Source organism: Diceros bicornis, chromosome 23, assembly GCF_020826845.1.
Source record: "Diceros bicornis minor isolate mBicDic1 chromosome 23, mDicBic1.mat.cur, whole genome shotgun sequence".
In the NCBI taxonomy this organism is placed as follows: domain Eukaryota; kingdom Metazoa; phylum Chordata; class Mammalia; order Perissodactyla; family Rhinocerotidae; genus Diceros; species Diceros bicornis.
In genome coordinates, this window is record NC_080762.1 from 28,216,794 (window position 1) to 28,233,749 (window position 16,956).

At 39.3% G+C, this 16,956-nt stretch overlaps 1 protein-coding gene across 1 annotated transcript in view; it reads right to left on the reverse strand.

Moving 5' to 3' along the window:
* CRYBG1 (crystallin beta-gamma domain containing 1) overlaps window positions 1-16,956 on the reverse strand; it is a 195,843-nt gene that overhangs the window by 99,108 nt on the left and 79,779 nt on the right. The window contains exon 2 of the mRNA XM_058566531.1: window positions 6,399-6,537. Coding sequence (XP_058422514.1) covers window positions 6,399-6,537 — 139 coding nt within the window. The remainder of the gene's footprint in view (window positions 1-6,398; window positions 6,538-16,956) is intronic.

The window sequence follows — 16,956 nt, forward strand, 5'->3', positions numbered from 1 at the left end:
AGTCTGAGGCCTCTTAAGCACTTCATATTTTGAACCTGGTCTGGTCTAAGAAATGAGGTAAGGCTGGGGATTGGGCATTCAGAGAAAAATCAGTGGACCCGTGTGGAGCAGCTAGAGAGAGAAAAAAAGGAGAAATACTGGTGGTGGGAAAGGAAATGGGACATCACCTCTCAAGTGGTCCACCTGGGCACATGGAAAACAAAAGTGTTAGAAAATGTTTTTTCCTCTCTGCTACCTCAACAAATGCTTGTTGAATTGAATTGTTATACTTCACTAGAATAACCAGGCTGTAAACTGGAAAATGCTCCACCTTGACAATTATAATTAATTGGGCAATGAAAAAGCTGTCAAAAGTGGTTGTGGTAGAACCATCTCTGAGACAGTTGAGACTAAAGCAGATATCTGTCTGTTTTGGATGATTTGGGAGCATCCCAATCTCAAGAGTGAGATAAGAGATTCACAGATGTCTCCTGAAGGATGGGGCAGAGAAAGCTTAACAAGAATCAAAATCTGTACAACTGACTTTTGAAGGAGCAACACTGATTTGGCCAGATTTCTTCTCCTCTATAGATTATAGTTACTTTGGGTTTTTTGTAGGGGGGAAGGGAGGCTTATTTTTTCCTTTTAAAAAGTGCACATACACACACTTATACACATGCAAATACACACACAAAAATGTACACAGACAATGGGAAACAGAGGCTGTATCTAGGTCATCAAGAATGAAAGAATCCAATGGGTTAAAGCAAAATAGTTTTTTGCTTGAATTAATCAAATAATTGCCATACCCGTTTCACTTTACTTGTTTGAACTTGACTCCAGAAGGATTGAAAAGAAGGCAACTTCACTTATAATCACTATAGTCAGATATAATTTTCTAGATCAAAATAAGTGATTAGCAAAGAAGAAACAAAGAAATGGAAAGATATTCCATGAGCATGGATTGGAAGAATAAACATAGTTAAAATGTCCCTATTACCTAAAGCAATCTACAAATTAAATGCAAATGACATTCTTCATGGAAATAGAACAAAGAATCCTAAAATTTATATGGAACAACAAAAGGCCCCAAATAGCCAAAGCAATCCTGAGAAAAAAGAACAAAGCTGGAAGTATCACAATCTCTGACTTCAAAATATACCACAAAGCTATAGTAATCAAAACAGCACGGTACTAGCACAAAAACAGACACACAGATCAATGGAACAGAACTGAAAGCCCAGAAATAAAAGCACACATCTATGGATACTAATCTTTGACAAAAGAGCCAGGAACATACAATGGAGAAAGGAAAGTCTCTTTAATAAACCGTGCTGGGAAAACTGAACAGCCAAACGCAAAAGAATGAAAGTAGACCATTACCCTACACCATACACAAAAATTAACTCAAAATGGATTAAAGATTTGAATGTAAGACCTGAAACCATCAAACACCTAGAAGAAAATGTAGATCTTTGACATCAGTCCTAGCAGTATCTTTTCGAATACCATGTCTACTCACACAAGGGAAACAAAAGAGAAAATAAACAAATGGGACTACATCAAACTAAAAAGCTTCTGCAAGGCAAAAGAAACCATCAGCAAAACAAAAAAGACAACCCACCAAGTGGGAGAAAATATTTGCAAATTACATATTCAACAAGGGGTTAATTTCCAAAATATATAAAGAACTCATACAACTTAAGAACAAAAAAGAACAACCCAATCAAAAAATGGGCAGAGGATATGAACAGACTTTTTTCCAAAGAAGATATACAGATGGCCAACAGGCACACGAAAAGATGTTCAACACCACTAATTATTAGGAAAATGCAAATCAAAACTACAATGAGATATCACCTTACACCTGTCAGAATGGCTATAATCAACAAGACAAGAAATAACAAGTGCTGGAGAGGATGTGGAGAAAAGGGAACACTCATACACTGCTGGTGGGAATGCAAATTGGTACAGCCACTATGGAAAACAATATGGAGATTTCTCAAAAAATTAAGAATAGAATTACTATGTGATCCAGCTATCTCACTACTGGGTATTTATCCAAAGAACATGAAATCAATAATTCAAAAAGATTTATGCACCCCTATGTTCATTGCAGCATTATTCACAATAGCTAAGATGTGGAAGCAACCCAAGTGCTCATCAATGGATGAATAGATAAAGAAGATGTAGTGTATATATGTGTGTGTGTATATATATATATATATATATATACACACACACACATATATATACACACACACACACACACACACACACACACACCGTAGAATACTACTCAGCCATAAAAAAGACAAAATTGTCCCATTTGCAACAACATGGATGGACCTTGAGGGTATTACGCTAAGTGAAATAAGTCAGACAGAGAAAGACAAAGACTGTATGATTTCACTCATATGTGGAAGATAAACAAACAAACAACACACAGGTAGGGAGAACAGATTAGTGGTTACCAGAGGAGAAGGTGGGTGGGAGAGGGTGAAAGGGGTAAAGGGGCATATATGTTTGGCGACAGATAAAAACTGGACTGTTGGTGGTGAACATGATGCAGTCCATATAGAAACTAAACAACAGTGATGTACACCTGAAACTTACACAATGTTGTAAGCCAATATGACCCCAATAAAATAATTTTAAAAAAATAAGTGATTAGAATTGAAGAGGGATTAAAAGATTTTTATGTTAGAAATCATTGCAATTCTCATTAAGGTAATTGCCCTCTTTGAAGATGATTTTTTTTTTTGGAGGGGGTGAGGGATGAGGAAGATTGGCCCTGAGCCACCATCTGTTGCCAATCTTCCTCTTTTTGCTTGAGGAAGATTGTCCCTGAGCTAACATCTGTACCAGTCTTCCTCCATTTTGTATGTGGGATGCTGCCACAGCATGGCTTGTTGAGCGGTGCACAGGTCAGCAACTGCGAACCCCAGGCCTCTGAAGCGGAGCTTGTGAACTTAGCCGCTACGCCACTGGGTTAGCCCCAGAAGATGCTAATTTTAATTAGCAATACATTGCATAGTATTCTTGTTCAATTTTTTTTAAAGAAATGCTTTAATTAATAAAGAATGTTCCTTCATAGCCTGGAAATGGAATTAAGTGGAATTAAGACATTTTCATTTACAAAATGAATGATGCAGTATATACAACATAAATATAAATACATATATGAAAATAAATACAGCAAAACACATAATAATCTACAATGTTAATCGTCTTTTGTATGCAAAGAAAGAATTATTCAACATATGTTTGTTACGTATGGTACATAACATGTTTCATTTAACAATACCACTTCCTTACACTTTTCTCTCATTTGAAAAAATGGTCTGTTATAAATGTAAATATTTTAACATAAACATATCTTCTACTCTAAAATTGACTGAAGATTTTATGCAGCTATTTAAAGGAAAAATTGTTTTGTATAAATAAATACAAAATCCCTGGTAATTTTTCCCATGTAAGATTTAAACTCTAGTAATATTCTATTTTGATTTGTAGTTACACATTTTTTCCTAGTTGATGTATATATGCATTTGAGAGGCCATACTATCTTTATAATTATAAATCCATATTTCCATTTACACAAGCAGGTAGAGTGAATGTCTTCTTATTTTAATTGAAGGATTCAATATAGTGTTGTCAACTTTAAGGAATGTTTAAGGAATTTTAACAGCATGTTAAATAAATACAATAACATAGAATGTATAGAACAAATAAAGAGAGTGAATAAATTCTGGCTATTTTGGGAAAGGCAAATTGCTTAACTTTAATGCAAATGAAAAGTTTAAACATTCATTTGAATAGATATAACTTTGTGGGCTAGATCAACTCAGGGATCTTAAGAAGACTTTATAGCCTCCTGCCTGGGAAAGACGCCAAGGGTGGTCCTGATGTAATTGCCTCTCGGGGAGTGAACTAAAAGAAGAGTACTTTGAGGGTGCAGGAGGTGCCTTGGCACCATGGGACTCTCTGTAGGTACGGACTACCCAGAATCTAAGTGGAGTTAACTTTTGTCTCCTAATAATACTGGCCAGGGTGGTGGTGGGGATGTCTTGCACTTCTGAGGATGGTCCCGTTACTCCTCTCTGCCGTGATCTCAAGAGACATAGAGTTGAGAGCACATCAGAAGGGAAGAGAAAGTCTGTTCCACTGCCTCTTCCCTTCTCCCAGCCCTAGTAGAATAAGCAGATGAGAAAGACCAAGAGAGCCAGAGCCCAGAGAGAGCAGGAGTAAGAAAGAGGGATGATGGAGCGGGAGAGAGGACGGGGAAAGAGAGAGAGAGCAAGAGAGAGAGACAACAGGCAGATCCAGAAGTGGACCCCTGGAGCCAGTTTTTCCTGCTGTGGGTATATGACCATCTCCTAGGGGGAGGGTGTGGCACAGGCAGAGAGTCCAGGCGGTGCCTGGCTGATCCCATATCAGGTGACACTTGGAGACGGTGTAGCCAGGATGACACTCTGCTTCTGCTTGCTCCCTTCTTCAAGTTCCTGCCTTTCTTCTATCTGCCCTGGCTGTCTTCCTACACTGGGTTCCCAGTTCATCTGTTTCTGGCTCCAAGCCTCTGCCTTTCCCAGATGTTCTAACTGGCCTCCTTCTCCCTGCCAGCTTAGAAGAACTGACTCTCTGGCTTGGCCTTGGGGCCTCTCCTGTGGGCTGCCTGGTGCCCAGGGTACCTTGACTACTGTACGGGAGAGCAAGCAAGGGTTGAGAGACCGGGTCTAGACGGGATATCAGTACTGTGAAGAAGACACGACTATTGCTGGACAGCAAACCAACGCAGAGGGACACTGCAGACCCTTCATTGCCATCCCCCTAGGGGAATTTATTTTTTACTCCAACTCTGAATGCTGCCACCAACTGTTTCTTGGACTTCGGTAAATATCATAGGCTATTTAATGGTATGATACTTACAGAATTATTTTTAAGTTTTAAAGGACAAATGTAGGAAATGACTCAAAACTCTAGCTAGAGCCATGACAAAATTTATCAGGTTTTGTTTATGGTTATAAACTGTTTCTTATAAAGAAAGAAGAACAAACTGTGAAACCAATTTGAATGTAAGTATAAATTACAGTAAGCCATGTTATTTAATTTTTTTAATTTAAAAATTTTTTTAATTTTATAAAAGTTAATTTTATATTCCTGGCACTCTGATTGATGTTATGCTATTTTGAGTTAGAAAGCATTCTCTGTTGAATTTCCCTACCTCCTTTTGTCATATTCTAATAAAATATAAAATATGAGCTAATAATCTCACCATGTCCTTTTTTTTTACTGCTTTCCATCACTAAGGAATTTTTTTAATTTTTATTTTTAACTCTGGTAAAATACATATAACATAAAATTTATCATCTTAACCATTTTAAGTGTACAGTTCAGCAGTATTAAGTACATTCACATTGTTGTGCATCCAGTCTCCAAAATTTTTCATCTTACACTAAGTAATTTTTTTAAATTCATTTTTATTTTTTTTTTGCTGAGGAAGATTCACCCTGAGCTAATATCTCTGGCCAATCTTCCTTTATTTTTTGTATGTGGGTTGCTGCCATAGCATGGCTGATGAGTAGTGTATGTCTGTGCCCAGGATCCGACCCCGTGAACCTGGGCTGCCAAAGTGCAGTGTGCTGAACTTAACCACTACACCACTGGGCCGGCCCCTTATTTTTAATATAAAGCACAACTAAGGCAAATTTCTTTTTGGGGGGGAGGATTTCTTTCATGACAAAATATCTTTCACTGCTAACCCTCACTGATCTTATAATAAGTTGTAACAAGTAATGTATTATGCAACCTTCAAGGGCTGGCAGCTAAACCAGCTCTCACAATGTGACTGAAGACATCTTTCTACTTTCCTGCCAGCAGACAAGTGCATGAGTAACATCTTTTGTGAACCAACAAATGTGGTTAACATGCCTACACTTCTCTATCTCCCACCTTGGGGAAAGCTTTTCTTTTAAGGCAATATAATTCAGGCAGAACTTTCTGTGCAAACATCTGGATATTATCAAGTAACTGCAGATATAATAATAACTCTAAATGCTTTACAGTAGAAAGTCATACATGCTTTTTTTGTGGTAAAGAACCACAAATTCCAAATATTGATGTCATCTTACTTTGCGTACCTTAGAGTTACATCACAGCCTGTGTAAAAAGAAAAAAGGCAGGCAAAAGGCACCCACAACAACGAGGAAGAATGTCTGAAGAGAGCATAGAGCAAAGATTCAAGCTCATCCCTTGAGACTCGTGATTTATCGTCACGGTGCTTTGATATATAATGCCCTTTTTACCACCCACATTCTTTTTAAGTATGTGTTTTTCAATCAGACAGGGATTATTTTACTACATTTTAATTCATTAAAGGGTTTATTCCTGGGAGCCAAGTATTGGAAATGAAGCATTACCTTTTTGAACATTCCAGACTCTGTAGGTAAAGGACCAGGCCCCTCGCTGGTGGTGTAAAAGAACTGAGATTCCCCACAGTGCAGTGTAAATTCCTGGAACCCCAGAGCCACAGGGCCTCCATCCACGCCTTCCAAAGCTCTGTAAAGAGTGGAAACAGTTATGTCAACAAACTACCAAGAACGCTGGAAACTAAAGAAACCCAACGGCACTTTTCTCTGTGTATATTTCCAATCAGCCAAAATAATGAATCATTCTTCAAAACCAACACAGGATTGTAGACAATTTGGCACTCTCATAACACATTTATAAATATAAACTTTGATGACTTCATCATGTGGCCAACAGAATCCTTTTAAACCCTATGCAGAAAACAAATTAGAGATAGGTAGGTAAATGGCTAGATGGGTAGACAGATTTTGGCATGAAAGCAATTCAGTTTCATTTTATGATTTCTTGGTTGCTCTACCATCATTGCTCTTAAGACAAAAAAAAAAGAAATCTGTAAGTTTCCTAAACACTGGAAATAAAGTGGGAACTGAATTGCAGTTAGGGAAGGGATCTATGCCATGCCAGGAAAAGGGAACTGTTCCAGGATTATAATATTTATTAGACTTAAAAGGAATGGAAACCAGTGAAGACAGATGAAGTGTTCTAGCAGACTCCAGTGGTTGCCTATCCAAAAACCATCTCCTTTATTCAAACCTCCAGCTTCACTACCCCCCCCCACACACACATTTTCTTTGCTAATAACCCTAATTTCGTTCAGATATCCATCCTCCATGTGCCTGAAAGGAACCTGCTTTCAGCCCTGGTAATCAATCAATATTGGTCTAATCCTGGTGTCCCATTTCCCTTCCAGTAATTGATTTAGGCATATGCCCATATATATCTCTCTGGCTTAGGTCTCCCTGACCCTCTAAGGTGTTTGTAGTTTGCTCTGCTTATCTGGTGCAATTCTGGCCAATGAGATGTGAAGGATGTCCGCTGAAGGAATCAGGGGAAGGTCTTTCTCTTGCAAGAAGGTTTACGGAAATAAATAGTTCTTCTTCCCTGCAGGCCAGTGTCATGCCTGCATGTGATAAATGTGATAGCCATCTTGGGACCATGAGTGGCATTAGCCTAAGGAGAACAGACGGAAGAGAAAGTAGGGCAGAAATACGAGATAAACTTGAGTCTTCAAATATGTTGTTGAGTAGCTGACTTAACCAATCCTAGACTTGCTCTAGCTCTGGAGTTCTTGTTATGTTTCGTAATAAATGCCCTAATCTTTAAGCCATTTTGAGGTGGGTGTTCTCTGATATCTGCAGTTGAGCGTGGAAATTGATACAAGAATTGATATTTTTGTTAAGCATATAATTAAGGCTGGGATAAAGATACTGGAGCAGGATAAGGAATTTGAAGGAAGAATGCTAATGAGGTGGAAAGAGAACTAAAAATCCAAGGCTTTAATATTTTGCAGAAGAAACAGATGCTTTTATGGAATTTCTACAATGTGCCAAGGATAAAAAGATAACTAGGGTAAAGTACACTTTAGAGGGACAGGGAGACAGAAATCAATGTGGTAATGCCAGCAAGAGAGATACGTATGGGCATAATTTGAAGAACTCCATATGTACATCTTTGATTTAGAAAACATGATTATTTGTATCACGTAAAGTGTGACGATGTATTAGGATCAATAATTTCTTTTTGTCTTTCCCCCCAATTTTGTACTATACAAGTAATACTTGTATATAGTAAAGATAATTCAATCAGTATCAAAGAGAACTGAAATAAAAAAGCATTTCTTAGCCCCATCACAATTTCATTCTGCGTAAGTAATGACTCTGAACCATTTCCTTCCTGCAACATTGTATGCCATATGTAAGAACCTTTGAAAAAACATTTCTACCTTCTGAGAGGAAATCCTAAAGTTTACCTTTGAAGCAAATCTCTCCTCAGGAATCAGAAACAGTATGTATGAAGGGATAGAGAAACACTCGTAGCTCAGGAGCACTTAGATAACAACTGAAAAGTATCTTACAGTGGAGAAGGTGTTATAGTCCTACGCTAGATGTACCTTTGCATCAAGACCTATTTTTACTAATTGTTCCACTGACCTAAACCACAGTGCTCACCTTGTCCTTCTGCTCAGAAATAAGCCAAGAGGAGGAGCAGGCAAGAGAAGACCACTAGGGCTTGAAAACTGATTCCCACCCTGCAGTCTTATAAATTGTAAGTAAACTAGAAATGTAGAAGGGTCTGCCACTTTTAATATTTTTCCTTTTTGGAGAAAAATACATGTGCCCATTGAATGAGACAGTGTAGAGATAAATGTGAACTACGTGTGCTTCCTAAGCTTTATACTGTTGGAGGTGGGCATCTAAAAAGGAGTTCTCTCTTCCTGTTAGAAGATGCTGAGGCATATTGTATGACTAAAAGCTGGCCAGGGTGCTCTTTCTATGTATTTTGCTTGCGATGCAATCCCTGCCTATTGTATAGGGTCCTTTTGCCTGCAAGTAACATAAAGTCCCACGCACAAGAGCCTAATCAAAAATGAAATTTATTACCACATATAAAACAAGAGGGGTGGACTGAGTTGGTTTAATCAGTTTGTTCAGTTGCTCTTGAATTCAGTGGCTGCTACAGTTCTAGTCATCACATATAGGTATGATAATTCCAGGGGCTGGAAGATTATCTCTTTCTGTGTATCTCTCTTAGACGTGAGGACATCTTCTCCAGAAATCACCTAGCAGACTTCTTCTCATGTCTCATCCCTGTACCAGACCAATCACTGGACCTACCCCCTTGAGGCTGGGACCTGAAGGACATTCCTGTACAGAGAGTAGGCTCCTGAACAAACTGGGGTCCTAAGAAAAAAGGTGTGGGGGGGGAGTGGAAATGGATGTTGGTGTGGTCATATCACCTCCCTAACTTTGTGTTGAAACATGTTCCCCACTCTTACTACACTGTTGGGAGAGGCAGAGTCGATATATATTCATGACTGAATTTGAGTTATCAAAGCAGGAACTTTCATGATTTTGCCCTCATAGCATGTCAAACCCAGGGAGCCTGCTTGCCCTCCTGATTTGGGATAAACTAACAAAATTTAGCATGCTCTCCAAGAGTCAATTCTATATACTTGGGGTCATGATCTCCCAGATGGAATGTAGGTTTAGCTTCTCAATGGCCAGAGGAAGAGGAGGACTATTACAGAGAGTCCAGGGAAGGTCCTTGCTTCACCCATAATTCTGAAACAGGAAATGCTGAGTGTTTGTGGTACCACCAATAACCTGTGACCTCCCTCTGAGGGGAGGAGGATGATGAGATGTTGGCTGACTTCCCTTTCCTCCTGACCCAGATCCAGACAGTATGCTGTGCACCTGGTCACAGGGACCATTATTTCAAAGTTGGCTCCAGGACACGAGATGTGTGGGCTGAGAGGGTTTCACAGGCAGAGCTCAACTTCAGGATGGCTTCTCACCCACTCCAGACACTCGGGCCATCCCATGAGCATTTGTTAGGTCCTCCCTAGCACCACAGAAGTTCTACTCATAGCAAACTTATTGCACAAGTTTGTCGTGTGAAATCTTCACAATATATTACACAATTCTATTACACAGAAATAATAAGTCTAGAATCATGCTGGAGGGTCCCTAGGCCCTAAGTTAACTTTTTAACGAAGTCTAGCGTTCATTTCTTCAACAAGTGCTTTTAGATCTCTCACTAGGTGTCATACATCAAAGTACATGAGATGAACAAACCCACTCCCTGCTCTCAAGGATATTAAGATCTAGTAGACATAGGGGTAGATATAGGGGCTCATCAAGTAGGCAGCGATATGTTAATTCTGAATAATAGTTACACATAGAACTTTGTTGTTGTTGGTACCCTTGAGTGGATTCTGACTCCTAGCGACCCTGTATACAGCACAGCAGACCGGCTGGGTCCTTTTGCTCCATCATCTCACCTTCCGGCGCTGTATCAGACAATGTTCTGCTGCTATTGATGGCCAATTTTTCGGAAGTGGGTGTCCAGGTCCTTCTTCCTAGTCTGTCTTAGTCCAGAAGCTCTGCTGAAACCTGTCCACCACGGGTGACCCTGCTGGTATTGGAAATACTGGTGGCATAGCTTTCAGCATCACAGCAACACGCAGCCGCCACAGTACGACAACTGACAGATGGGTGGTGTGGTTCCCTGACCAGGAAATGAAACTGTGCCGTAGGTGGTGAGAGCATCGAATCTTAACCACTAGACCACCAGGGCTGGCTACATATGGAGCTAGACATAGATAAACCTCTGTAGCCTAAAAGCCAACCTTAATAAGTGTTTGCATCAGGAAAGGCCAATTGGAAAGTTTGTTAACTTTTCTTTTCCAAAAGGTAAATTTTAATTTAACTCTTGATGAGAAGGCTACAGGTGGTCAAAAGAAAGGCTAAGCTTGGCTTCCTGGCGAGAAATTTAAGATTTGTAAATGGAAGTACAGTTTCCTCTGTGAATAGTCACTACTGGTGTCTTATTAAGGACAACATGGGGCCGGCCCAGTGGCACAGCAGTTAAGTGCACACTCTCCGCTTTGGTGGCCCGGGGTTTGCAAGTTAGGATCCCGGGCACGCACCGACACATTGCGTGTCACGCCATGCTGTGGTGGCGTCCCATATAAAGTAGAGGAAGATGGGCACGGATGTTAGCCCAGGGTCAATCTTCCTCAGCAAAAAGAGGAGGATTGGCATCGGATGTTAGCTCAGGGCTGGTCTTTCTTATAAAAAAATAAATAAAATACATTAAAAAAATGTTTTAAGGACAACATCTCTTGGGTTAAAAAAACAAGACAAAATAAAATAAAATCTCCCAAATGCTGTTATACTGTTCTGGAGTTTTAACAGAGGATAATTTATTAATTTTCCAATTATAATATATACTTTCCGTTTTTAGCACAAATATTATGCTGCCAGAAGTGAAAGAGTTTCGGTGTTAAGTACTCCTTTTTTCTCAGACTCATAAATAAGTGGACTGTTTGCCAGGTCATTCAGTTATTCTCTCTGTTTCCTTTTTATATGACTTGCTTTTAAAAACCAGATTGCTCTCCTCCCTGGAGATCAAGTTGGCAGAAAATTAATAATGGCGAGATTGTTTACCCTTTCCTAAGTTAAAAGAGCCACATGGCTCTTTCCAGACAAATCCAAGCTTTGTGAGGCTTGATGCTCATATAATTTGGAGGGCGCTCTTTAAGAAAAATAAAATAAAATAAAATATCTTACTTTTTCAAAATTTATAGCACTAGTCTCTCCTAAGGCCCTGGGAGTGGCCCTTGAAGCTTAAGCCTCATTTGCTGCCTATAAACCTGCCTCAGGTTTTCCTAATTTGGTCTCCTCCATCAAGTCGTTCCTCAGCATTGTAATATGTGTAGCCCAATACAAGGCAAGTTAAATGAATTTCTTTATCTAACAATTCTGGCATCAGAGATAATGCACATGTAAAACAAAATGTAACACAAAAGTAAAGGTTTAGGTTTAACTATAGGGTATAAATTGATGCTGTACTGCCATCTATTGTCTACTCAAAGAATTATTAGTGTGTTCCACTAAGCCTGGGAGTTGTGATTTGAAAGTTACCAAACAGCGCCTCCATCTGCACTGAATTATTTACTCAAGAGAGCTTAGAACACCAGATATTAGAACCACTCTTCTGAACTAAGGCAATGGTTATAAGGCTATATTAGTTTTCTGGCCACGAAGAACGGGAGAAAACTTTTAATTCACTAACACACAGCACTAATAGTATGTATAGTACTTTTTTTGCTGCAATTGCTAAATGGTTGAGAGCTACTCTACTGAGCAACTTCTATCCTGCTCACATTAGACCATGTATCAGATTACGGACACACACCATCAGATAGTTCTAGACTGGAAAGGCCCTGGAGATTACCTCCTGCAGTCTCCTCATTGCAGACTTGAAGAGACATTGGCTCTGAGAAACCACGAGACCGACAGAACTGTGGGCCTGCTAGTTACCCATGCGTGTGGAACTAGAAGTCAGGCTTCTATGCCGAGGCTCACAAACAGTCATCTAATGAGAGTGTGACTGTAGAGCATTGTAGATTTGTCCCATCTCCAGAAAAAAAAAAACCCAAAACACCATATATTTCCCTTGGAAACCAAGGGTTTTAGATTTACAGAATGAATTTTTCTTTCAGAAGCAATGTTGTATTCAAATTTATATTTTCTCAGCTGAATAAGAGATGAAATACAGCAAAGGTATACACACAGATTTCAAGTTATACCAGTCTAGCCATTAGCTATGCGATCTTGCGCTAGTTACTTAACTTCTCCAAGCGTCAGTTTCCCCATCTGCAAAATGTGGGTAATAATCAGATTCTCATGAGAATTAAATTAGCTAATATTCATAAAATGTTTAGCCTAGTACTGGTACATAGTAGGTGCTCAATAAATATCAGCTATTTTAATTATGCCTATGAATGTCAGTTGACATTTCCTGAATAACAACTTACCAGGTATCATGTGGATGGTACTTTGAGCTAGCATATTAATCAGGCTCAAACATGAAATGATATAGACATGAGAATGTCTGACTTGGAAGATACCTTAGAGATAATCTAGTGACAACCTTCTCATTTGGCAGATGAGCTCTTTGAAGCCCAGACACATTCATTGCTCGAGGTCATAGGGCTAAATAACAGAAGAGTTGGGGTTAGAGAACCCACCTGACTCCAGTTCAAGACTAGTTTCAAATTCTCTGCAGATGAGTTTCATGATCACAAAATTACCAGTTGGATGGAGAAATGAATAAAATTTGCTATGCTCATTCAAGTTTAAAAAATCCAAAACATCCTCAGAGTTTTAGTTATGTAAAGAATACTACATCATTAATACAAGTATTTAGCGCCACCAAATGGTAACAGCTTTTAATGCAGAAATTCTGCCATCTAGTGGTTGCACAAGAGCATCAATCTACTCATCCTTTTTAGCAGTGTTTCTAGAAAAAAGTAGCATTTCCTGGTTCAGTCAACCTCCACCTTCTTGGGCCCCTTTATGTTTTAAACGGCAGCTTGAAGTCTGGGGGCCATCTCCCAATGTGCTGTGTGGGGCAGAAATGTCCAAGATCCCCTCATATCTGACCACTGGCATGCAGATCATCTTCTCTCCAACAAAGGCTTGGAGACCATTGTCATAATAATTCCATTTTGTGAAATCTAGGCTTTGAGTGCTACAGAGACTGTGAAATTTAACCAAGCTATCTCAGCACCAATAATTTGTAAATTTTGGTTGTTTGGCATCACTCTCCATGATTAACAAACTATGAAGCTCCCAGAACCAGGCCGAGCTCAATAAGGTTTAGCTTTATTAGTGTTGGTCCCAGAGGAAAGAAGGATCTCATTCTGGGCAAGAGCAGAGGACCAGGGACCAAAACAACCCAGGGAACCAATGCCCTAAACCCAGGAGAATTGAGGTCTGTGTCTCAAGGAAAGGCTCAGGTTTGTTAGGAATCTCATGTTTCATGCACGATTGCACATGCTCTCACTTAGAGAAGCCTAACATCAAGGCATTTTTTTCAACTTCTCTTTTTAACGTTCAAGTTGGACAAGTTTAGTTTTCAGTTGTCAAAATATAAGAGAAGTGTTCTTGATTGCTGGTATTTTCCTTTTAAGGCTACTCAAATGTCTATAATCTAATGGCAGAGAAGAGAAAATGTAGCTTTTCTTTTGATGGTATATATAATCCCCAAAGAAAGACTGTCTAATGACCTTACTAAGCTCATAAATAACAAATTAATAATGCAAGAGAGAGTATTTTAAATTGCCTTCCTTTGCAACACAAAACAAAGCTAGTGGTGATTATATTACCATGGAGCAGGCAAGGAGCAGGAAGCCTGGCAGAGTATGGTTATAGGTACAAGGATAGAACACCAACCCTAATCACCTGGGGCAACTCTGGGGCATCATCCCTGGGCTCTCCTGCTCCCACCACCCGACCTCTGATCACGGGTCAAGAGGCCTTTTGTCATCACACTTGAGCTTGCTTTGAGACACACTCAAGATGCAGCCACATAAGAACTCTTTGTTGGTCATATTTCAGGGAAGCTGAGAAGGGTGTTAGCCACTATCTTACTTAATAATCTCTCTACAGGGACTGAAAGGAGACATTTCTCTCATTCTTAAGTGCCAAAAAAAGCTTTTCTTTTCCTCACCTGTTGTCTTTCAGACAATGTGGACTGTGTACCTGATCGTGAATCAATTTTAGTAATTATGTAGAACTTTATGAACGCATGCTTCTGTCAAGTAATTGTCTCTCTGGCCTTATCACACTATTATTTCTTTAGTTTTCTGACCTTCACCTATTTACATTGTTAATTGGATATAAACTACTGCAAATCCTTTGGAGGAGGAAGTGGGGGTGGGGAGCAGTTACAAATACACGAAACACGTTGCTTCCACCTCACCAGTATGACGTCCATCTGCCCTTGTCCACTCCAATGACCACTATCCTAGTTCCGAACTTCATTATCTCTTTAAGTTAGTGAGTTTTCTAGCTATTCTCTGCTCTCTGGTTTCTCCTGCATCCTTGTTAACCCATTATAACATTACAAATAGGTTGATCTTCCTAATGTACTCTCTTGTTTGAAAACCATTAGATGGTTCAGCACTGTGTACAGAATAAAGTCCTGACTTCATAGTCTAGTCTATAGACCCAGTCTACCTTTTCAAATATAGCCCCCCGGCACAACCCATATTACAGGCAATTTTGCTGTATTTAACCTCATTATAATCATTGATGACTCTTTCATCTCAGAAAGTAGGCTCCTTAAGGGGCTCGTGTGTATGATTCCCTCTGTTTCAGCCACAGCATATAATCACATCTGTCACATCAAAGATATTCAATAAGTGTTTCCTGGGTGAGTGAATACAAAGCCCCTTGTGCAAAGATGGTTTGACTCATGACCACAGCAGCTGCTTGCAGAGCCTGTTGCTGTTTATGACTGTTCTAAATAATGTCAATACAAAGCTTTGGTTCAAAAGCACCTATTCCTAACCATGATAGTTGCGTGGTAGGCTGGCCTGTTGCTATTTTCCAGAAGTCTATGGTGATGTCACACACTTTGAGGTTGACTTGATAGCACCTTTAATATGCATCATCTGCTTCCTTTGTTTACCTTTCCCCCACCTAGCTCACTGGTCCAAAGCAACTCTGGTGCCAACAACAATTAGTAAGAGTCTATGAACCTCTGGGGTCCCTAAAGAACCTGGCGCCGAACTTCTCTGCCTTAGTTCTTCTAGGCACTCAACGAATTATCTTCATCACTCCTCAGCTTTCATAATACTTGCATTGTTACAAACATTATTACTTCATAGCATTTTTAGAAGGAATAAAGTTTCAAGAGAAATTGTGTAACTGTTCCTTGTATCAAAAATTTTTAGCATTTACTGTATTTCCCGAACTCCTAAGTACCTACTTCTCTCAGAAACCAGATACCCTCAAAATTCTCACAGCTATACTTCAGAGTTTAAAGGCTCTACTCAATATATTTTTACTATATGGTGGTCGGTAAATCTTATAAATCTAGAAGTGAGAATTGAGTCTTTAAATGTTACTTGTAAGACATCTAAAACATGCCCACACATAATATGGTGCTTATAATAAATGCCCTTTGATGATAATGTGAAACTAGAGAAATTATTTTAAAATATGAGAATGAGTCTCTTTTTTTTTTACTTTGTCAACATAATTCTTATGGAGGTTAGTTTTTTACATTAATTTTCATAATTGTCAATTTCATCATGCTTGACTTACTCAATTTCCAAATACCTAGCAGTTGTTCAGCGATTAATGTAAAATGCTCAGTAATTAGTACATAATTGCCTGAATCCCATCTTTGGCTTCCCCCATCCACCTGCACCAGGTGGGTAAACTCCACAAGGGACCAGAGTTGCTCAAGGGCCTCCTTGACACATCCTTTTGTAGTGACTAGAATTGTTATCACTTACTTAATGAATGAGTTCAACCAGTGTCTGTAACTGGTGCTAATGTTACAAAGGAAGACTCTAATTAAAAATCATTTCTCACAAGAAGTAATAATGCAAAACATATTATGGACACATCAGGAATACAGATTTGCTGACTGAAGACATTGGAAAGCTATGAAGCTGGATCTGAGAATAGACTGTCTTTATCATCTCAGCTCGCATGATCTGAAATCCTTTAAGGTATATGAGGCAAGAAGAGATTATCACTGGGTCCCTACTCTGCATCTAGCTTAATAAAGTTGTCCTTACAGAGATGCTAGTAGTAACAAGCTCTAAATGTCAGCCTCCAATGCCCCTCTCTAGGGGGTACTCCAGTACTGCTCTAACCCTATCCTCCCCTCTCTCCAAACTCAGCCTTTCGGTTGTAGTCAGGGGGATTTGTCTGCCTTTCCATTATATGCAACTTGCTTCATTATTTATATATCTTTGCTTGGGTTTCCTATTAATTCTTTCCCCTCTCCTCTTTGCAATCTTTGGCTATCAAATTCTATTAAGTCTAATCTCAAAATTCACCACCTCCGGGACTTCACTGATTG